This window comes from Nesoenas mayeri (assembly GCF_963082525.1).
Source record: "Nesoenas mayeri genome assembly, chromosome: 1".
NCBI lineage: Eukaryota > Metazoa > Chordata > Aves > Columbiformes > Columbidae > Nesoenas > Nesoenas mayeri.
The window spans coordinates 189783382-189807661 of NC_137541.1; the positions used below are offsets into that span (position 1 = coordinate 189783382).

The window sequence follows — 24280 nt, forward strand, 5'->3', positions numbered from 1 at the left end:
AGAGCTAGCTTCTTCTAATGCACATCACTTCTTGGTTTTGACAACATATCTTCACATTTCCAGATCTTAAGGAGTAGCTGCTCCTCCATTTATCACTAAAATGCCAACTTTATCATTCCCATTCTTCAGTCTTATTCTTCCAAGGAGCATGTTAGACCTTTGTGATTTAGGCCCCTATTTATTTCTCTCATCCTCTGGAGGATGATTTATTAGTTACAGATAAACAAGAATAAACTGACCTAATAATGTAGCACAGTATAGCATTTTCACATATTCATCTTCTAAGGATTAACCAGATAATGTTTGCTGGATGCTTTTCAAAGCACTGCACAGTCACTATTTGTTACTAAATAAACTCCTTCATGAAGTCCACGCTAAGATCTATCTCCTCTCTCATGTTTTTGCAGGTTTACGTGCAGACTAAGGAAAAAAAGCAGCACTTTGCACCTTAACATACAATCCTAGGCTGAATAAAAGAGTTTCTGTGCTGCAGAGCTGTGTTTCTTATTTATATACTCAGCAATACACAAATGCTCAAGCAGACTGGAGAGGAGACAGGAGCCGTCCCACCACCGATCCTTCGCAGCCCGGGCTGCCTGTCAGTGGGAGCAAGTTGCACTTAATGGAGGTTGCATTATTTGTCTTGTGGAATGACAAATGCCATAAAAACTACTTTCTTTTTAGAGTTATATAAAAATGTCAGTAGCTAAGTCATATGTATTTTCTTTTACATCTAGGTATTTGTATACAGGTGGAAGGAACCCCTGTGGAAAGCAAACCTTGCATAAATATCCACAGTATTATAAAGCATGCAGGTAAAGAGAGGAAAATCCATTTGGGCACTGGTTTGAGGAGACATTCCAAAGGACCCAAAGAATATTTCAGTATTTTTTAACCTTTTATTACTCAAAGCCCTTGTCAAAACCAGCCACTTGTGAAGATTCTTCTGATAATCTAAACATTGTTCTATTTTGAAAGATTGTTCATGCAGATCAGATTAGTGCTGGTGCTCCAACTAACATCTGCTGAAGAATTTTTAGTAGCTGCAGCACTAGAAAGCCATAAGATACTAAAAACCACTGAGTATAATATGTTGCATACTTTTTTGTGTATTTAAATACTGCACTATGTACACACACAGTATTTTGTAAATATTGTGCCTCATATTATGAAAAAGTTGTTGATATACATGAAATCATCCTATTGTATTGTATTTGACAGTGTTTCCATATTTTGCAGAAAAGTATTGCCAAAAAATTGCTTCAAGAATAAATAAAATCTTTACTTTTTACGTCAAAATACTGTCTCAAAATGGTGTCTGTAGCATCAAGACAAGACATTATGGCTATTATTTGACCTGGTTTTAATAAGTCAGAGATGAAAGTCTATAAAGAGGTCTTGCCTTCTTTACATTTGGTTAGGGCCTAATCAAAATCTATAGATTACTTTCCTTACAATTTGCTCCAGCAATGAAATCAAACAATCCAACTCTTAAAATTTACAGTGTCATTCAACAGTTGACAGAAATATCTTGGTTTTCTTTGGAATCTCTGCTGAGCACCAAGTGTCCATTTATAGTCCGTTTAGCAGAAATACATAAAGAACACCAAGTGTGCTCTGGAGCCCCATCTCACTCTGCTCTAACGCAGGTTTGCATAGTGCAGCCAGAAATCAGTTGCAGGCAGCAGAGAAAATCTAAAGAGGAGGTAAAGCCTCATTTTTGAAAAATCCTGGATGTCTTCTTCATACTCATATAACAGCACATAAATTGGAGAGAAATAATGGTGAAGTGCACAATGCAAAGTACTTGCTCTAATGCTCTCGGAAAGCTTTTGCCTTGCCACGTATTATACAAATGGTTTGAGGTGTTAGCGCCTGGAGGATTCTCTGCTGCTGCCTTCTGTAAGTTCTCTGGCCTTGAAATAGGTTTGACTGAGCCCAAGGTTAAACAAAGGAAATAAATCAATTAAATGAGGTCTGAAGGTAAAATAGGGACACTCCCTGTATGGTGATGCTACACTGCTGTTTATACAGAACTTAAACAGAGAGCCTCCACCAGTCATAAGAATGTTGTCCCCTCCCACCAAAACATCAAAAATTTTATCAAATTGAATAATAGAACTTACTTTTGTCATCATCGTAAGATCCTCCAGAGCTGTTACTGTACCTTGATTCTAGTCGCGTATGTGCTCTGACTACATTACTGAACCTTCAAATACAAGAAAAATCCTCATTAAAAACAGACTGACATTAAACATCTGAACTCTAGGCTTACTATAGGAAAAACCAAAATCAAAACAAAAACCATTTCCTTATGCATGCACTTTTATATGGGAGCAGACAGCAATGTGAATGTAATACTGCTTCTTTCCACAAAAGAAGATTTTTGCCACTAGTTTCTGAGATGTTCCAACCGTGTGCTTCTAAGTCACAAGCTTTTAAACTTAGCAGATGGAAAATTCTGTTGCTGCAAACATGTGATTTTCTTCAAGCAAGACACTGTGCTAAGGCTGAACTGAGATATAAGCTGTTCACATCTGGTATTTTGTATTTTGTTCATGGGTAAGGTCCTGGCAATCTGCTAAAGCAGTAACTGACTGAATAGTCTGAAGTCAAGCCTGCATAGGTATCAAGCAGCAAAAGCTGCAGCAGATCAACCTTCAAGAGGAAAATCGAGCAACCGCCAGAGCAGATGTAGCAGTGGAGTTAAGGGATCTGAGAGACAGAATGAACTGTTCACAGCTGTCCTCAAATCAGCCACAGATCCATAGTAAGGTAATTTTCACTGGTGATATCCTTTGGCTTCCTCCACCTCCTTGTACTGCCAGTGTAATCAGGCCTGAAGTGGAGTGAAGAGGAGTCAGGGAGGAGGCTCAAACACTAGCAAGGATGTAAAAACATCATCGTTTCCACAAAGCTAGGATTTGAATTTCAAATAACCACTTTAAAATACAAATATCAAACAAAACCAGGTTGAAGGTTCTCTGTGCAGCACTCAATTTCTTACTGATATGCATACATATTATTGCAGGGTATTTAATTACACAGTAACATATTATGCTGTTTTCAAAGCATGTCTATCTCAAAAGGGCACAACAGATTCATGGTGAAGGTGACAAAAAGACATCATGAGCCATCTTAATTCTGCCTTTTTCTGTCTTTCCAGTACCTGTTTCTCCTGTATTTTAATAAAATCCTTTTATAGATGTGTACAAACTCACAAGTACTGACATATTTATGTGGCATACCTAAAAAGATAAAAAGGATGAAAAAAAATAAAGAAAAAAAATAAGAAGAAATATGCAGTGATGATCCTATATGAAACCAATGGAGAATACAGGTCCTAGAAATGACTTGAGAGCAGGGCATTTTACATCATATTGGGTTAACATAAAAACATAGATATCTCCTGATTAGCTTCATATTATTCTAAAAATGCCCACATTTATGAGAATAGTTTGTTTACAATCTCTGTGAACATTATTTAATATGTCCTGACACATGAGGTCAACAGTAATGGACATTCTAAGATTGACATACTGGTTTTAAAGTGTAGATGCGCTTAAACCTTTTAGTATCTTTGATAACTCAAATGCCAGCAATGAATTCAGACAACTTATTTCACTTTTTTTGTTTCTTTCTGAGAAGTCTTTCTCTAGCAATCAGAATACCAATATCAGAACTTTGTAATCCTCCTTTCATTTCTATCATATAAGCCAGTGGTGTCAAACTGGGGGCCACATCAGCCTCGCGGTTGCCTTCAAAGGGCTGAATGTAATTTTAGTAACTATTCCTACATTTATACAGTCCTAAAATTACATTCGGCCCTCTGAAAGCAACCACGAGCCTGATGTGGCCCTGGTGAAAATGAGTATGACACCTCTGATATAAGCTCTGGCAGATTTGAATGCTAAAAACCTTTTTGGAGTTATATTTAAAATTTATGTAAGACAAGAAACTCTGAAACACAGTTGGACTTAAAGTATATCAGGAGATGAAGTTTGCTCAATTTATCTGCAAATCAACTAAACAAATCCCTAACTTAAAACTATATAGTCATAAACATTTATGTAAAGAATAATAAAAAACTAATCCAGAGGAAAAATAGTTTTATTTTCCTTTTAAGTACATACTTTTCTAGTGTATGGGAAAACCATTATTTTGAGTAAAATCCTCTTTACTATCAGTCTGTAGCCTTACTTAGTACTAAGATGGGGGCCATTGTTTACTTATATTTAAATTAGCAGACAGATATAACTAACCTGACAAAACGCTACTCATATTTATAATATGTAGAAGTGACTCAAAAGGTTCTGAAGTACAGAAAAGTTTGCTCCCATAATTGTCTCTGTACCTCTAAGCCCTGAACCTGTGGAAGGTGGGTTGGACTGCTGAAGTGATACTAGTGACTGACAGGAACAATGGACTAATGTAATACTAATACACTTACTAATTAATGCTATTAGGTAATACCAATACACTTACTAACTAATGCTATTAGGAGTCGTACAAAGTTCTCTTCAAAAATAAGAGGGTTTCAGTGAGAGAATAAATATGTATCTGCCTGTGCTTGCAGATCTGATGGCCCTTAAACTTCACATTTATTCATTCAGCATTTGACAGCATGTACTATAAATAGTAAAAGACTAAATTAAATGTATGATTTCTGAGCAAAATATTTTACATAGCTTTCCTCTGTAAGATATTTTATCCAGATAAATGAAGTGTCCTTGCAATCATCGATACAAATCTGCATACTAAATTTTACTTGCTATCCAGGAAATCAAAGATGTGATCAAACTTGATTTTTAATAAAGATTTGAATAGTCATTATTTGGTACACACTTGCTTTTCTTTCACCTTTGTGGATAATTCGTACAAAACCACGATCTTCTACTTACCACAATTTATTCAATGTAGGCTTAACAGATGTTCCTCTGCAATGTATTATTTAACCACACTCAGGAACTAGAAACATGGGAATAGCTTTTTTTTTTTGACTTTTGCATAAACTCATTTTAAAATTGTCTTACTGGGATAGTGCCACTTAGGATCAGTGCAAGTGTCAGAGTTCATCATAAAACAATGCAGAACTTTTCCAACATCTCACCCTTTGCCTAGGAAAGCGCATACATTTTGGAGAGAAAACAAACAAACCACAAACCTTTCATCAGTCTCTTTCACCGCTCTGTTCTCTTCTACATCAGGAAAACTATCTTGGCCAGCTACAACAGTGTTGCTGCTAGAGGTGGTTCCTGTGTATGAGATGTCAGTAAGAACACCTGTTAGAGGTAGCAGACAGGATTTGCAAAGCAATAAAAGCCCATAACTTGGATTTCTTTAGTAGCTGCAGTCAAACTGATCATTCTGCAAGTACTTGTGCATGTGAGTGAAAACCATTACCTCTACAAAACCGGACCTACTTGCATGGCTGAAGGGTGAAAAGTTTACATGCTTTGAAGGGTAGATTAATATAATGATGCTAATTTACATGCTTTGAGAGGCAGATTAACATAATGAGGCTCTTCCACTCCTTGAACTAAGCTCGTTCTTAGGTGACATAACCTATTGTTTTTCAACAATTTGGCAAAACATTGACATTTGGGGTGGGTGTCTCTTATGTATCTATGACTACAGTGGCTTAGAAATAGCCTCTTGCCTTTAAAAATAGAACAGCCACACAATTGAGGCTCTCTGTTTTCAGGAAACTCTGCTGCTTTGGTTTATCTGCTATAATCACAGCATTGGTTATGACTTCTTTTTCTGAGAAACTAGTGGTAGAAGAACTACTTCATATGAGAACAGCACCAAACATTGGCAATATCCTATTTAAATAGTTGAGAGAATTAAGCATAGGTTTACAAAGCATTTACAACATTAGGAATCAAGAAGAACTGTAATTTAGATGTGCAACAAGGCCCTGAAACTTGCACTTTATATATACACAGGTCTGAATGGGTGCAAAACTAAGAGAGTGTTTTTTCAAATACATGAAGATTGGAAATAGCAGGAGAGCATAACTGAAAAGTACATTTAAGTCATACCAGAAGCTGCAGCTGAGGCTTTGTTACTGGCAGCAAAACGGTAAAACGGAGGATTATCGCAATGCTGGACTATTGGGTTCACTGGGTCGGTTTGCTGCAGCTCAAAGAGAAGCTCTTCCATTGTCTGAATGGTGTTATTGCGGCATAGATATATTGCAACCTTTTTTATCTAGAGAAAAAAATAACAGTTATTAAACTCTGAATTTCCAAAAAAATCAATACCTGTTAAACTGCAGTACTGAAAAGATCCAGGATGGAAGGTGTTACTCCTGGACAGACACCACAAGTACGCAACTGCATCCATCTTGTTCATACAGAAATAAAACTGCTCACTTTGATATCAAGATCATGTCCCCAGAGATGTAATTACCCCAACCTTTTTGCTTACCATCCACAAATCAGCTGTTTAAATATATAACTACATAACATACACATACAAAAACCCATTTAATTTTCACTGGTCATTGAAGGATATCAGATTTAACTCAGAATCACACTCAGGGATTTATAGTTTGAGTATGTGATTTCCACTGAAGATGAATCTTAGTCTCTTGAACGGAGCAAAGTTCTCATCTAGAAATCTAGATCCAACCAAAGCTTCATGCCTGTATTTCCAGCTATGGTTAATGCGAAAGAGGCAGCTACAGCTAGCCACATAGAATAAGTCACACTCTGAGTAGCTTATTTGTATCCATAATTGAAGTAATAGCACATGGAAGAAACACAGAGCAATTATTTATACAGACCTCATGCATCCTGATTTCAAAAATTTGAGAGTATCATTTACAGAAATTTTGGTAAAAAAGCTTTCACCTTTTCACAAGACCTCAAACATTGTATGTGCTGCAGCAATTAGGACTGTTGAGATACTGAGATCAAATTGGACTGCATTCTTGAGGGAAAAAAAAACCCTGTTGGCTGTTAAAAGCAGAGATTCTCTCTGACTCAGAAACACTAGCTTCATAAACCGCTGGAGCTGAGAGATGACATATGGAAGCATCTCTCTGTGCTCACTTCTTGTTCAAATGTCTCTAAAGAGATGCTTATAGTGGAGCTAATATAGAGGACTGAACTGCCTGTTGGCCTCGCCAAGTGTTGGTGTTCTTATACTCTTAAATACTTACATTATAATGACTTCCTGACTGGTTGTCTTTCCCTCTTCCCTCACCCCACCCCTCCCTCCCTTTTAAAAATTAAAGTAGAGGAAATGCACATATTCTGTTCAAAGTCTCTTTTATTCTACTGTGCTAAAAATTTCCCAGGGACTTTCCACACACAAATCCATCTCCTTTCTGAGGCTCATTTCTGGTTGGGCTCACAGTGCCACTTCCAACTTCTTTCACCCCAGAAGGGGTCACATTCCCTACACTAAGAGTGTTTGGCAAAGACATTTCTGAACTGTAATTATTCTAAGAAATCTTTCAGTACGTATGTGAAAGAAAGGACAGCTCGGGAGTTTACACTGGTGCACTGGGGAAAAATGCTTAAAGGAAACAGAAGAGACAAAGCAATGAATTTAGCTGCTTGGGAAAAAAAAATAAAGTAAGTCAGGCATGCTTTTGGCTTGGACCCACGAAGGCAGAACAGATGGCTTAGGGCATGAAGCAGCTGGTGACAGCCTTGGGGCACAGAGGGCTCCAAAAGAAGATGGGTAAACTGGCAATCCTGCAGCCCCCTGGTCTATTGAGCCCAGGTGAGCTGGAACAATGCTGATAAACTGTTCGAATTATCTTTATTTGCTAACGTGTACATGTTATCTACATGATAACTGAATATACGTGTTTATGGTATCAGCAGTCTTGTGTAGTTAGTGGAGTTAGGAATCATTTCTTATCTGTAAACTCCAGGGCATTATCAAAACACTAAGCAGATGTGTGTGATAAGCCCAGCGTACTTTCCTCCTCCAGACAAAGCCATCAATTAAAGGGTGACTCATTAGTACAGCCAGGCTTCTTACAGAAGTTAAAAACTTTTTCAGACTTTGCAAAATGTGAGGATCGGACTTTTAACTCAACATTATAAAACACACACTAACAGTGTGGCAGAAATGACGGGAATCTTGTCAGCTGCTGCCACTAGTGAAGACCTGAATGTCTTGTTTACAGCCACTGGAAGCCTGGGAGGGAGAGCAGAAAAGTCCCACGGGCCAAACAGGAGACGGTGAACAGATGGAGCTGGAGATGCCAAAACAGACTGCTCTCCCCATGGAGTCAGAGGACTGTATTGTCCTCTAGAAGGACAGGACTGTGAGGGCCAATGCTTCGAGTCAAGAGGGTTTGGAAAGAATTTGAAGAAAGGAGAAGTGCTATGGGTATTAAGCAGGGTTTGAGGTAGGCTGCTCTGAGCTGCGGGATGGCAGCAGTTTTGGAAAAAGGATGTGTTGAAAACTCTGGGTGTGCAAGTATCTGGATGGGGTGTGGGGTGAGGGATGTGAGGGGCTCCTGGACAAGAGACAAAGGGCTATTAGACACTTCTCCTCAGGCTACAAATTTGGGGGTGATAACATATACTCAGTACAAGACTACTCCTTTCTCTTACAAAACTGCCCCTATTCCTTTTTCAAGCTGTTAGCCACTGTCACTCTGTCACAATTGTGGAAAGATCTTCATTATCCTCAGGATATTTGGGATTGATCTCTTTGGTCATTTTCTTATATAAACCTTGAGCATGTTCTTACAGGAACTTCACTTTCCAATCTTTCCTCTTCTGATTAGCTAGGCAACATTGACCTGGCATATATATGCACTGATTTGATCATATACAACAGTTAGCCATACAAATAAAAGAAAATCAACAGGATGTCTACAATACAATAAAAACATCTGGAAAATTTTTATGGTCTTCTCTACTTCTTTCATTCTATTTCACTTAGAAGTCATCATGAACACTTTAAGCAAAGTATTATTTCAGTAACTGTAAATGAAATACGGTTGTGAGGCTTTTTAGATTAATCACATTACTAATTATTTCAAATTTATTTCATGGAAATCAATAGAAAGAGACTAACTAGTAAACCAGCATATTTTAATTGTGCTGGAAAATTTACCAAATTTAGATTCTGTTTCGCCCAGCAACTGAGGAATAAGGAACATGGGAATGGAACTATCTTGCTTTTCTCAGACAGCCCTGATTTTATTTTAACTTGAATAATAACAATATCCTGCGCAGTTTGACTTGCACTTTGCAGAAACAGTTATGTAATTCATAACAGCCAAGCAAAGACCAAAGTTGCTACAGTTAAGTAGCTTATAAAGGTTAGTGATCTTGTGTCTCTTGAGATGTCCCACAGAAAGCCTTAGTCTTCTGAACAAGAGAATGTAGCACTTTCTTAAAACTAAACCCAAATCTTTACAACAAAGAAACTAATAAGAGCATAGCACGTTATGTCCCATTCGTGATATAAAACACATTGTTTAAATTCATGTTGCAAACTAGTTGATTACTGACAAAAATTATAAGCATTTAGTATTTTTACTTCTTGTATGTTTTTTCATGCAAGTTATTTAACCTCTGAACAGCGGTTCTGTCTTTTTAATAAAATTTTAAATTTATATATAAATTGCATATTTTAATGCAATTCTGACACGAAAAAATATTTCTAATATTTTTTCTCATTCATTCTGACAATTTACGGCCAGTCCCTGTTACTGGCGTCTTACATAGACACGCAAAGTCACTTTTTGCTTGAGAGGAGCCCACGTCTTAGTTGAAATGAGGTGTGCTCCACTGGTGGAGACCAAGATTCCCACTAAACAATTCCTTTCTTGACTTTCAGTTTCTTGGCTCATTTATTCCTGCAATTTATTTTTGTACAGTGTGCCAGGAAATATGTTGGCACTTCTTATTTTTGAAATAGAAATTATTTTTCTGCAAGTGACAGCTGTTTATTAAAACCTGTGCAACTAATAGTAAATTAAAAAAAGTGTAAACACTTACATAAGGTAAAAGGATGGTATCACTGCTAACACCACACAAACTAATGAGAAACTGCAGTGTTATCCTAAGGTTGTTACTCCATTTTTCATTGTTGGCCAAAGCATTCCAGACATTTTCCATCTCTGGTCCAGGAATTTCATCTCCATACTGCAAAGGATCATAGGCATATATTTCTTGAAATACACAGACCAAAACAAACAGTAAAATACTGTAACGAGTTACAAAATATTATTTTCAAAAGCTGCCTAATAGATTTCAAAGCGTAAGTTCTAGCAACTAAAAGTTTGTTTCTACATGTCCGTACCTAAGCGCTTCAGCCTTCAGAGAACTGAGCTTTTTGTCGCCTCTATCCTGAGCAAATCGTAGCAGAACGAAGCATTAGACAGCCCTTTGCTTCAACACTGGAAAGGAGCAGTTTTTGCTCTGTTTTGCAAGACACAGTTATAGTAATGACTCCCTTTTGTCCAGTCATTGAAATGGTGAGTGTGTGCACACAATATGTGGAGTCTAGCATTGAAGCTGTTCAGTTTGCCATGTAAAATCTTTGGCTCCCACTTTGAGAAGATTGTTTTAACCACTGCACAGGCTGACATTTGGATAGGAGAGGAGTGGCAATCTCTTGGTCATGCTGTTCTACAGAAAATTATTCACAAAGACTATTCCAGTGCAAAATTTCTGGCATCAGAGGAAGAAACCTAATTACCTTTTGTATATGAAATACAAGTTTGAATATTTCAGAAATTGTTTTATAGGTTTGCTTTTTTGTTTGTTTTGCTTTTTTACCTTGGCTGTCATATACATGAGATTATTAAGAACCAGCGAGGTGGCCTCAGGAGAGCCCCAGCCATTGCCTTTTAGTCCACTTGTGACTGTTATTTCCCCATCCTTGTCCTTCAGTTCATCTTCTGGAGTGGTGGGGCTTGAACCAGGCAGGAGCAGTCTGTTGTCTACAAGTTCAATATTATGAAGCCATGGCAGCAGATAGGTAAGCATGATCTGTCTTCCATTCGGATGTGTTGTTGGAAATCGTTGGCTTACCTCTAAAACAGTAAAATTTGGAAACAACAATGTGTTAGTTTATGAAAGCAACTTTGAATACAGTGTTTAAATCAGATTCCTGATGTGTGTTAGGACACCTGATGGTTTTTGCCTTGCAAATCACAAGCATACAAAAGCATATACTTGAGCTTCTTGAAGAGAAACATCAATGTTCAGTGTCAGCAAGCAATTGCTCAGGTCTTCCTTCTAAAATAACTAACATAGTCTGGGCTTTGAAACAGAAAGTCACCCCTTGTTACTGTGCCATATTATGTATTAAGTGAAACGGATGTCAGTAGAGAGGAAAAAGGATAACTCAGTTACAAGCTGTTATTCTAGAATTTCAAGAGCTTTTGGAGAATTCCAATAAACATACAAAAGTGATCTGCAGAATTACAAGTTTCCCACCAGCCTCCTTGTTTCTAAGCTATAGTTTAAATCTTAAGGCGCTTATTATACTGAGTTTACAAAAAACACCTCACGTATGTCAGGAGTCTTATTTCCTGTGGGGAGGCCTATAAAATTCACAGTCGTCTGCCAGTCCAGGAGTGCTGGATTACAGCACTTCATATAGTTTATATAAAAAGAACTGGCACTGTAAGGGAAAAGGATTTGGAAAAGAAATTTGGATAAGAAATACAGCGACAAGATTCCTGTCAAGGTGAATGAACCACATTAGCTCTCTTTAGCAGAATTATTCTGTAGAATCAGTAGAGTTAACATTTACTTTCTTTCCTCACTGCCTGGTTTTTAAAAATCTTCAAGACATACAGTGTTCTCTATCCTTATGATTCTAGATGTATAGAAAGGGGATCTGATGTGGACTGTGTATTTGAGTTCTAACGACGTAGCCACTACAGAAACATGAATAGATGGTAACAGTACTAATGAACAACATTTACTTTGAGATAAATGAGCCACCAGAATTTCCCCACACCAGTTATTTATAACTCATGGTATCTTGGGCATCGAGAAATGGATGATGTATAGTTCCTTTACCCTTCCTCCAGCTCCCACAGACTGCGTAAAAACAACAGAAAGGGGTTTTAAGAGCCAGTAAGAATTCCCATGACTACTGAATCTGCATTCTGTTATTTTAAAACTAGAGCAACACATTAGACAGATTAAAACAGACAGAAAGGTCTCAAAACATAATTGTTCCCAGAAATGGTTGCAGAGTGGGCATATTCTGAATGGTGCTCCTGCAGGTCTGGTCTGATTCTTTAACATTTTTATTAGTAAGCCTGACAAAATATATTTCTCATAAAATTAAAATGATACTAAAGAGCTACAGATGTGGAAAATAACAGAAGGTAGAGATCACTCCTTCTGAGTGATTTGGATCATTGGTAAAACTGGACACATGCAATCAATCTTTCCAAAGTTAAAGTCATGTTTATATAGAATGAAGAATTCTGTCCTCACAAGTATCATCTACATAAATGTCTGTATAAGAATAATCACTATGTTTAACATGAGAACCCATTATAGTAGAGTTTCCCAATGTCACATTTTCAGGGCCCTTGCAATTTCAAAGCTACCCTAAGATGACACAAGTGGCACAGAATCCACAAACACGGTTTCTAAAAATCTATTCTGTACTTTGCATAAATACCTCTATGAACTATAAATTGCATTCCTAAATCTGATTAGACCTGAACCAAAATAAAACCAGGTCAAGCTAAATTTATGAACAGAATTGTTGTCCACAGGTGAAAATGTCTTATCAGTCTACCATTTGTACAGAAATCTAAAGTAGGTAATTACTCAAATAGATATAGGTACCTGAAAAAAGTGGAAGAGTGAGTTCAGGATACATCCTTGCTAGTTCACATGAAAGAAGGGCAAGTGAGACGCTGTAAAGAGGTGGCAATGGACCATGCGTGCCATACAAGATACTGCCTGGTCTTTGCTCAGCTACCTTTTTTGAATAAACAAAAAGCTTTGATTCAAGGATCTGTAAAAGACAAAATAAATAATGTAATGAGACAGTAAAAATTCAGTGTTTCAGGAAATGTCATCATTTCAAGTCTAGATACCAGAAAATGCTCTATGTGCTTTAGAGTATAGTCTCCAAATTTGAAAGACACCATAACTAGTATTTTTCCATTCATTGTTGTATAAATATCCCCATAATTATTTATAGCCAAGACAAAACTGTTTATTTTCAAAACAAAACTAAAAAACAAATAAACAGTACTTTATAAGAAGTTCACAAAAAAACCTCAAAGGTAGGGGGACAAAAACCATAGCTGATACGTGCCTGCATTAGTTGCATGGAAATTTCATAAATCTCTCTGTTGGTGTCAGATGCCTTGAACAACACCAAGTTTAAAAGCGTCACTATATCAAAAGGGTAGTTCCTAGAAGAATAAACAGTACATTTTTGTGACTGTCAGTGAGGAATGCAGATAATATTCACTCTGATTTATTCTGTAATATAGTCTAAAGAGAACATCATCTTTCTTTTCTCTGTTCTACCACCAGAATATGGGAAAGGGAGCTCTTATAAATACATGCTGCTTGATCAAAGGACCATCTGGTGCACAGGAAGAAAGAAGGGATTATTTGTAATTACCTCAGATTAATGCTTAGGAATGCACTGAGCTACCCACAGTGAGAAACGCAGTACCTGTGTCTATAACTGACAATTCATTTTAATTTATAACATAAACTGTTTATAGAACAGGCCGACACCCATGAGAGAAGATGGGCAGCATGAAAATCTCCAGGGATAAAGTACTTCTTAATCCAAGCTGCAATTACAACCGCCCCTTTGGAGAAAATACAGTATCTCTGACATGAACATTTCCAGATGTCAGCCAGTTCTATAAAAATTGTTTTCAAAGAATAAACACAAATAACTGCTTCAAAAAGACCACTGTCTATAAAGTTAACATTAATTGTAATGCTAAATATACTGAAGTGTTAACTTAATGAGACTACTGCTAGAAAAGCAATTCCCATGGCACAATATTTGGATTTTCACTAAACAAGTTTCTGCTTTCTCATGATGACTTGTAAATCCACATGATTCAATTATGAAACATCAATTTCTCATCCCAGACGTGAGCTACGGTGCTCCTGGATGGCTGCAGAATACCTATTTGGACATCTTAGTGTTAAAAATATAGCAAATACATGCATGGCATGAGACATTCTTCATAATTCCAAATACTAGCTACAATCCATCCTCTACACCTGTCTCTTTGTTCCTTCACTAAGTTTAAAAAATAAAAATAAAACAGAAATTAAGGGAAGTAGCTTCTTTGTAGAAAGATGGACATCAGCAATGAGATACATGATTGCTTATTTTACAAGCAGCTTAAGCAGTGGCCTCTATAACATGTTGACAGACAATAGAGGAAAAACTGTTAACAGCTTTCACAAATTAATAACAATATTAATTAATTTATTATTTTAATTAAAGTATTAGTTAATAACAATTAAAACACTTTATCTTTTATAAAGCAAATAAAAAACAATGCCAAATATTTTGAAATTAGATTTATGACCTGTGTTCAAATTAAAGTGTTGTGGTTATTTTGTATCTTCCTGAGCAAAAGAGCATAAAAATGCCTCAGATTTCAAATATAAATATAGTAAGAGCATCTTCTACCAAGCAGATCACTTTAAGAATCATGGAAATAAGTGATACAGTCCCCAATAATTGTTTGAGAGATATAACATGAGAGTGAGACAAACAATTCTTTGTAACACAAGCTGAACCTCCAGTTTTCTTTACATTTGAAAAATGTAGATTAATAGATGAATTAATACCTGCTCCCACACACAGTGGCAATGGCTTTGAAACACCCAGAAGCAAGCTGGTATGATCCAGTGTAACATCGATCTATAGCCCAGTTGAAGAGATTGATTTGATCAGGATTCAGTTCTAGCAACAAGACCACAACTTCACAGCCAAGCTGATGAACCTGAACATATGATTGGTGAGATCAGATTTGTTCATTCTCTACTATTCTTAAAGTGACACAGGTAGAAAAAGAGGAAAATGGAGTATTCAAAAAAAGTAAAAAGAAATCAGAAAATTCGTAATAAATTTATTTTAAGGATAACAAAGTTGAAATATGACTCAGTTTTCAATACTCCCCATTTGAAAGAAAGTTGTATAGACAAAGACTACATAAAAGAAATAAACTTTCAAAGGTTTCCAAAGTTAAGCACAGGAAAAAGCAGAATCTTTGGAAAATCTAAGACACATTATAGGCGTTCTTGGGCACCTTGCATTTGTATTGGTTAGCTGATTTGTCAAATGTTTATTTCTGACTTCATGTGAGTTCCATAAAGTGACACACTTAATGTGTGTCCTTGTTTTGATTAACACAGAAGCAAGGCAGACAAAGAAAATACCTTTTGCAAGCCTGAGGGTATGAAAACTTGCATATTTAATCCAACTACATCAAACAATCTAACAACTCTCCCTAAAGCCCTTGTATCACTTGATCCTGGTACCACTACTGCTACAAACATATCACAACTAAGGCTTAGACTGTGCCTTTGTTATCCTTTGATAGAGAATAGTAGTGGAACATCAAACATTATTTCCTATTAATATTCAGTCACCCAGTGTAAGCAACTACTTGTGAAGACTGCAAACGGTATTTAATTTTAATGGACGATGTAGGACACTTCTCACCTAAATCTGAACTAGCTCCATAGGCAGTGCAGTTTATTTACAGTCCTTGACCACAGTGATCAATCATGAATTATAGTGATTAGCTTAGGGGAAACATATTTCACCTATTATATCCAAATTTTGTATTTCAAGGGGTAATTTTTGTCCCCAGTTACTTTATGAGTGATATATACTAATGATCGATTAGACATTAAATATAATGAAAAAATGTCAGGAGGAAAAGTTCATCTTTTCCTTTCTCTTATTCTGTGTGTTTCCTTCCCATATCCATAAGAATTTCAACTATACGTATCACTTACACGTACCTTTAGAGCTCCATCCCTATCAACATTCCAAAATCCTATCTAATTTCTGAAAGATTTTCTCTGTAGCTATTCTTCTAATTTGTCCAACCTTTTTTTTTCCTTATCAATTATTATTTCCACAGCATGTATCATCTAGCTGCTCCACAAGCCCTTAGTCTTTGCTGTTTGCATTTTTTTAGCAATTACAGCCACCTGTGCTGGAATGAGGCTATTAGGGAGAACAGCAGGTCAAAGTGCAAGATACCACAAAGGGAAAGACCATTGTTCTCTCTCTCCACTTGATGCAGACCACCAATCCATTCCTCCTTAATCAAACAAGTAGTCCAATCAGCTGTAAATACAGAAGTATGACTGCATAATTATAAAGTCAAAACCCATCCTCACAGAAATGGAAGAGGCAATTACAAGATTAATCTATTACATATTCTTTAAAAAGAAAAGGAGATTTTTTCCTCTCCTGAATAATTTATCATCTTGACTTCTTTGGAAGATCTACCCACTAATTTTCACTCGGATTTGTTTCACTGGTATCTATGTTACCAAGCAGGAAAGGATTTTACATTATCATTCCACAGAAACCTGAAGCGGGTGGGTGGAAGTACTCCAAATAGAAATACAAATATTTTTGAGCTTGTGCCAGTTTTAACCTTTCTTTATCAGCAGATGAAAAGCCTAACCTTCTGTTGCAAGCAACACTGAGCCACAAGGAATTTTTTTTAGCTTATTATTTACCTACATTACATTTTTAGGAATAAGAATTCTTTTACTGTTTAAATGCTTTAAAATTAGTTACACTTTTATATTAGAACCTTGCAAAAAGCTACTGTTTCCTGCTCGAAATAGAACATACACAGTCATAGTTCTTATAGTCACAAAATCTTTACTCACTCAATACAGACATTAAAATTACTCATCAGTGTTGCATTTTGGTGAGTACTTACACGTAAATCTTGACAAGCCAGAATGTTATCAAGCCATTTGTAAAGATACCCATCAGGAGAAAGACCAACATTATCAAATACAGGTCCACAGCAGAGCACAGCTGACATGGCCTAAAAGCACAAGGAATTTTAGTTACACAAAAAAGCAACGTGAACAAACCTTTCAGAATGATTTGAGCCCAGATCCAGGCTAGCGTGACTGCCACTTGTTTTTATTTTTGAGGGAACTATGGTGAAAATGGTAAGAGCTGATGTTGCTAGGATTCAGTAATTATGTTGCTATAGATGTTAGTAGCTTCAAGATAATGCCCAATTTAAGTATTTTGGAAGGAATACTATAGCCCATCTTCCCCATTCTTCAAGATGCACATTGTCATTTTACCCAGTCCTCACAAATCAAGCTACAAAACCAATTAAAATACATAGATGCTTCAATAGTATCTTTATGTAAAAAATAAAATTGTTTTACACTAAGTGATGCAGCTTATCTATAACAACTTACAAGCTATTATTTTCCCAGCTTACTTATGTAGGGGAGTTGCAACTGTTTTTTGCAGCAAAAGTATATTATTATAATTCTTGAGCATGTCTCCAGGCAAGTGTGGGAGACAGTTCTGAGATGTGCATGTGATACTGAATTGGTACTATATTTAATTTCAAAGCCTAATACCCACTCACTGAATCTGATAACCTGTTAATGAACAGATAAATAACATTTTAAAATGCATTTTGGTTTTCGAAATGATTAGGCTTTAAAAGTATACAAGTCTACATCACATATGCTAGTTCAAATTTCTGTGAAATAAAATAAACCCCACAGTTACTTGCATTTTGACTGGAAAATCGCTATTACTGATTTTGATAGCGAAACTTTAATACCTTTAATGCACAATACTGGTATCTTGTAATCTGATGATTTCTGTCACTGTAACGGTCCAGCGGTGTGAACATAATACTGAAAGGTCCTGCCCACTGGCTGAATAAGATGAACAGGTGATGCCTCAAGCTCTGCTGAGGGAAGAGAAATCTCCTGTGGTGAACTAAGTGAACAGAAATAGAAATAGTTGGCATTTGCTAATGTTAGATACACATTAATTTGGCAGAAATGATACCATGAATTTCAGATTTCTGCAAATAGAGTTTTTCTTAAATGTTCAATATATACTTACTCCAAAGTATCTAAGCTCCTTTCAAAAATCTAACGTAGTGAAAAAGATGCACCTTATTTCTAAGGACCTTCAGTTCTGAATTAATGTGTATTTATACAAACAGGTACATCTGATTTTAGAAACAGCACGCAAGAAACTGATTATAGAATCAGGTTTTTCACTGCCTCCTGCATTCCTTTAGTGTTAAATACTTACTTGTCTTTTCCAGTCCTTTAAATGCAATAACATAGGTCTTCTTCTAATACGATAAAGCGTAGGGATAAGAAATAAAAGAAACTTGGTGCCTGTTTGCGCATGACAAAGATGTGATATATTTTCTGAACATCTAAATTACCTCAGCAAATAAAAATCTCTATGAATTCTTAACCGTGTGGGAAAAAAAAAAAAGATAAATAGTTTAAACAGTATTTTTAATTTCCCAGAGCAAAAGATGATGGCAGAGGCGGTGCAATGTTTATTAAAGAGACTGGCAAACCGCTCCTGGCCAACAAAATCTAACTAGACAATAGTAATGCAAATCAATATGAACAGTGGCTAAATATGACAGATGTTGACACAATAAACCTTTGTTGCCAGAAGTTAAATGCTATGGCTTTGTTAGTTATTGACATATTTTAAAGCAGTCTTGTTAGCAGAAAATATCTCTCTTCAGAGAATTACATACAGAATTATTGAAATGCAGCACTTATTCTTGCTTTCTCTCAAAATGTACAATATGGCTGTTTCATGGTGGAAAATTCATACAACATGCTGTCCTTTGTCATGTGCCTTATAGAATGTGAGCGTAAATGCAAAGAGGAAGACCTTTGCAAATACTCCTGGCAAAGTAACTACTAAATAAATTCTGTATTGCTAATGAGCATCATTCAGAAAAGAAATAAAGAATTGTAGTATGTTGTTTAACAGCAGCTAAGAACTTGACACCACTTGGTTCAGAGGGAATTTTCTACTTTCTTAAATGAGAATAGCAGGGATGTCATTTTTTTCTTATCTTATTCAATTAATATACATTTTTTATGTAAGTCACAGCTAAAAGGAACAACTTTGACAAAATTTGCGCACTGGGAGTTTATGTGAAAACATTTGTTCATCATTTATTCCCTTACTGTACTCTCTTGAATTTCTTCCTATATGTTGCTACCAGTGCTATCATGTCCTGCCATAAATGATCTGGGGAGAGCAGACTTACATAGATGGAGTAATCTCCAGACTTCATCTTCCACTAATTACATGGAATTTAAAACAGACTCTTTTTTTTTTTACCTTAATGGAATTGCACTACATTTCTGAAGTGATCTTGCAGTATATAAAAAGCATGAAATAAATTGGAGAAATCTTTGCTATACAGCTGGTGTCAGGTAACATGGGATACAGTCGCAACACCTCAGGCAAGTTTTCACTGCAATTAATATTGTACATTTTCTGCACCTATATGCATTTTTCAAGGCCTGTATGAGTTTATGAAGAATCTGGCTACAAAGTCAAAGGGAAGCAAATATGGCCTTGCATTAAAGAAACCTGGTGTCCCAAGAGGTCACAGACAATTTTTTTGCTGGGCTTTTAAAGAGGTGATTGTTGTATATGAGTACTACAAGCTTCAACAAGCTTTACTTTTTTTTTTTTTTAAATTTGACTCTTAATAGACTTTTTAACACATTTTTGTCCACAGTTCCTTTTACATTCATTACATGACAATTCACAAGCAGTGAAAAAAGTACAGGAAAAAAACCAAACCTTTTTCACTACATCTATTAAATGCAATCTCATAGTATGTTGAGATAATTTAGTATCATACCTGGAACACACTGAATCAAGTTGGCAATCATTGCACTGAAATGTGCTCTCATATCCTTAAGGATTTCGACTTCTTTATCATTTTCAGCCTCCAGAAGCATGCGAGTCAGATCAACATACTCTAAGAACAAGGCTCCAAGGGCTAACGTGTCTCTTTCTAAGGCTCCATTTGTACTAGCACAAAGGAAAGTCACACATTAATACAGAGTAACAGTGTAGTTATACTACAGTTTGCTGAAGAAATGCATAAAAATCTCTGCATATCTCATAGTTTATACACTTCTTCAAAGAACATACCAACACAAACTCAGTGTTTCAAACACGAAAAATTATTTCACTTAAAGATCAATATTGATGATGAGTGATGGTCCTACCTGTCACTTATAACACCAGCATCAGCAAGTAGTTCAAAAATTCGCAGTAACTGCAGTCTTAGTAGATCTCGGCGCTCTCGACGTTTCTTGTTCTTGGAATTTAAAAAACAACCATTTTTTATATGTGTAGGTGCATACATTAAAAACTAGTAACTTCAGAAATGTCAGCACAGCAGCAAGATGTGAGAATTCCAGTTCAAGAATTTTCTTCATAAAGGAACTTGACTGGTTTTGCATATTTCATCAAAACAGTGTACTTATACACAACACAGAATGATCAGATTTTTGTCTTTGCAACTATAGAACAAAATGTAAACAGATACCTCAGTTTTCATTGAAAATGTGGAAATGAAATAATGAAATACAGGATAAAAAATAATTAATATGCAAGGTTCCTGTGCCAAAAAACATGCTACCTTCAGGTCACAGGGATATTCCTGTTAGCTTAACACCACCTAGTTCAGGTGCTGGAAGCATTGTGCAGTGCAGAACAGATACCCGGATCCCAGGAAAATATTTCAGTGATTAGCCATTCTTGAACCTGTCAATGCCGCACCTATATGATCACCCATATTCAAGTTAGCTCCTGGCAGACACGGCTCTGCTGCACTCTTGGATGTGTTGACTGCAGTGGTTGTACACACAGTTAACACACACCTCCCAAAGAAAAAGACCGCACTGCTGTTAACTGGTTCATTATCTCATTATCTTCTAGAAAGCTGTGCTTTCTGTCTTTATTGTTGCCTTGGAAGATGTGAATGCAAAAAGGCCTGTTCTTCGCTGAAGGGCTAAACTGACTTGTTTCTTTGTTTGCTGCATCTCCACTAAGCAAAAAATGTGAGAAGGTCAAAAAGCTGCTATTGCACTCAAAGAAATTTGCTGGCAGAACAAGAAGAGCTTAGACAAAGCTCAAATTTTCCTCTTGAGAACATAAGAATGGCAATACTGAGTCAGATCAAAGGCTTACATCACTTAGTACTCTGGCTCTGTCAATGTCCGGTAGCAGATACGTAGGAAAAGAAAATTATACTTTCCCTGGTATTCTGACCCAGAACTGGCATTCTGCAGCATCCTAGCCAAAGGTTATATTCAAATCATTATGCCATTTTATTTGTCATATTTAGAGCCCTGTGGTTTTTTTCCTCTACACCTTAGAGGTCCCAGGAAGCACATGTAGAGAGCAATCACAGTTTTGTTGTAAGACAGTATTTAAGAGGCTGAGCTGCCTCCTGCAGCAGTGCCAGAAGCGATCTGGCCAGCTCTGTGCCAGTGCCCATGTGGCAGATCTTGTGTAATGTCCATTTTGGTTTGCCCCTGCAGTTCTTGGCCATGCTAGTAATTCTCTTTCTAGTCATAGCATATGTCAGTTCAAGGATGTTATTTCTGATGTGCTGGATAACTGTATGCTGACAGGGAGGCCTGGCACATTCTCTACAGCTACACGACCCATGCAGTCACTCCTGGGTTTACTGGTGGCACTGCTTGCAGGAAGGTGTCCCAGTTCTACATATCAGGAGCAATACAGGAATTAACACTGCAGTCTCTTGTTCCTCTACTGAAATTTCCATGTGTTGAATTTGCTCTTAGAGTACTTTGTAAACCTCTGCATTCTCGTAACTCCCTTCCTGAGGGCAGACTGGATATGTCTGTCTCCACAAAAGGCCTTTCAAGCCGGTATTCAATGGCACACAGGGAGAAATACAGAGGGAAGTGGATGCACCAAGATGTATTAATCCACTTCTGCCCAGTATCAAAAGAAGTGACTTTCAGATCAATGACTTCCTAGGGATGGAAGCACAGAAGTGAATTGAGGTGTGAAGCAACACAGAGTGGAAATGGTAGTGGGCATTTGCCAGAGACAGAATTATTAAGAACTGTCCATGTAAAACTTAATGTGAATTAAGTGCCCACTGAGTTAATTAATTTTTGTTTGTTTGCATATTGGACATAGCTGAGAGCCTCTCTCCACCTATTAATACTTCAGCTTCTTCCTGACCACCCTTCTCCACATGGCTTCTGCATTGAAGACTATGTCTTGGCAGATGGGGACAACACACCAGGTCACCATGAGGATACCTTATTGAAAGTGCTGTGGAGGATAGAGCAGTGAACACAGTTTAAAATTGCTTGAGAATCAGGTAAAGAAGCCTGAAGAAAGTATTAATGCAACAACAGCAGAACTCCATGGACACAACAGCTGTGTCTACACTCATAAACAGATGGGGACTGTTGATGGCTCTAAAGTCAAGCGGCACAGGCTGCCTCGCATTCACACTGCTCCAGAAGACCTCAGGAAGGCTGCCCATGTCCATGTTGCCCAGCAGGACTCATTCAATGCTTCTCTGGCCCAGGGCATCATCACTGTGTGTTTTCTTACTACAAACTGTCTGCTCACACCTGCCGGCTGTGCTGCAGCCACAGCAGTGGCTTTGTCACCTGGCCCTTAGGCTGCTGCCCATGGGGAGGTGGGGATGAGGGAAGCACAGCAGAGCAAAAGCAGCTGGGATAGTTTGGGGGACTGTGTCTGGTGGCTCGGTGCCTTCTGGTGCTCGTTCCTGGGAGTGAGCTACCTCAAGAGCCATCTTAGGTTTCTGTCAGGTTTTGGGAGCCAGCTGAAATGGTCCAAAACTGACCCAGGGAGGAAAAATCCAGCAGAACGGCAACTCGGGTCCAACACTCGAGCTCTGCCCATGGCTCTCCTGTTCAGCAGCATAGACACGTCCTAGGACTAAACCGCTCAGTGAGGCTACAGAATCTGTCACCAGAGGATTTTAAGAACAGTTTAGAAAATGTCTTTCAGGAATGACAGGAGACTAATTCATCCTCCCTTGGAGGGACTTGATGATCTGTTCGGATATTTTCCAGCACTCCTTTCTATTATGAAAAAGGACAGTACTAAAATGAAAGTGAAAATATTGATGAATTTGCTGGTTAACCTACTGTATTTTTAATGAACAAACAGAGTCAATTGCAACAGAAACAGATGACCCTGCCTATTCTGCAAATAAAAAGCACATCTGAACACCACTGCAAAATGTGTTTGAAGCGCAGCTATATTACAAATTACTTTTTCCAGATATTGAAAGTGGATTTCCACTATATCCAAGTTCCCTATTTGATTGGGAATTTTTCCTCAGAATGGATTTCTATATTGTACTTGTAGATTTTGTATCACTGATAGAATTCAAATCAAACTAAGTTCTAATGGTATTCTTTTACGTTTTTATACACAAGTAATAAAATTCATGTTGCAGACAGAGCTTAACTTGCTACGTAGTACAAAAGAATACCTTCGTATTTCAAAGAGACAAAATCACTACTTCAAAATTTATTTTGCTGTTTAGACAAACTAGTATATTTAATTTCCACAACTAACCTCTGGTCTTCTTTCTAGGGCTTCTTTCATAAGTGGGTGAAGCTCTTCCACTAATTCTCTAAATTAAAAAAAAAACAGCTTTGTAAACAAAATCTAATCTTCTCTGAAAAGCACAAATATTTTATTCAATACATAAAAATGTCTAAAGTGCAAATAAAAATTTGAGTATATTTAAATTACAGCAAAAATAATGCATTTGAATAAAAGGCAAATAATTGAGAATAAGTGAGGAAATACCTGAAAACAAGTGAATTTGTTCTTCCAAATCCTAATACAAGTGATTCTGTTATTTCTATGCTTTCAAGTCTCATCAAAGGCACTAGCTGCTTTAGTAAGACTCCAACAGATGGAGTTCCAATAGCCTAAAATAAATTAAGAAATCATTGGTGTTTAATTGTCAGGGTTATCGCTATTAAGTAAATACATTTTTATCTTAAGAAAAAAACATTGTCCAAGAATCAATATGTATTAAAAAAATACACTTAAATGATTTTTCTATTATGCATATTAATACACTGGCCTAACTGGATGTCTGCTACATCACAATCATCTCAATAAGGCCTAGCAAATAAACATACCTGGGAAATCTCTTTGCTTTCATTCAGGTTATTGTAATTTCTTTAATTTGTTATTTCTTTAAAATATT

The 24280-nt window shown here is 36.8% G+C and overlaps 1 protein-coding gene across 2 annotated transcripts in view; it reads right to left on the reverse strand.

Annotated features, from left to right (window-relative positions):
* FRY (FRY microtubule binding protein) overlaps window positions 1–24280 on the reverse strand; it is a gene marked incomplete at its 3' end in the record, with an annotated part of 160306 nt that overhangs the window by 54505 nt on the left and 81521 nt on the right. For both annotated transcript variants that reach the window (XM_080363189.1, XM_080363188.1), the window contains exons 23-36: window positions 23872–23996; window positions 23635–23692; window positions 20259–20350; window positions 19886–20058; window positions 17801–17961; window positions 16922–17032; window positions 14799–14953; window positions 13282–13381; window positions 12804–12975; window positions 10764–11020; window positions 9981–10127; window positions 6045–6213; window positions 5165–5255; window positions 2127–2209 (exon numbers count right to left, since the gene is read on the reverse strand). In XM_080363189.1, coding sequence (XP_080219315.1) covers window positions 2127–2209; window positions 5165–5255; window positions 6045–6213; window positions 9981–10127; window positions 10764–11020; window positions 12804–12975; window positions 13282–13381; window positions 14799–14953; window positions 16922–17032; window positions 17801–17961; window positions 19886–20058; window positions 20259–20350; window positions 23635–23692; window positions 23872–23996 — 1894 coding nt within the window. The remainder of the gene's footprint in view (window positions 1–2126; window positions 2210–5164; window positions 5256–6044; window positions 6214–9980; window positions 10128–10763; window positions 11021–12803; window positions 12976–13281; window positions 13382–14798; window positions 14954–16921; window positions 17033–17800; window positions 17962–19885; window positions 20059–20258; window positions 20351–23634; window positions 23693–23871; window positions 23997–24280) is intronic.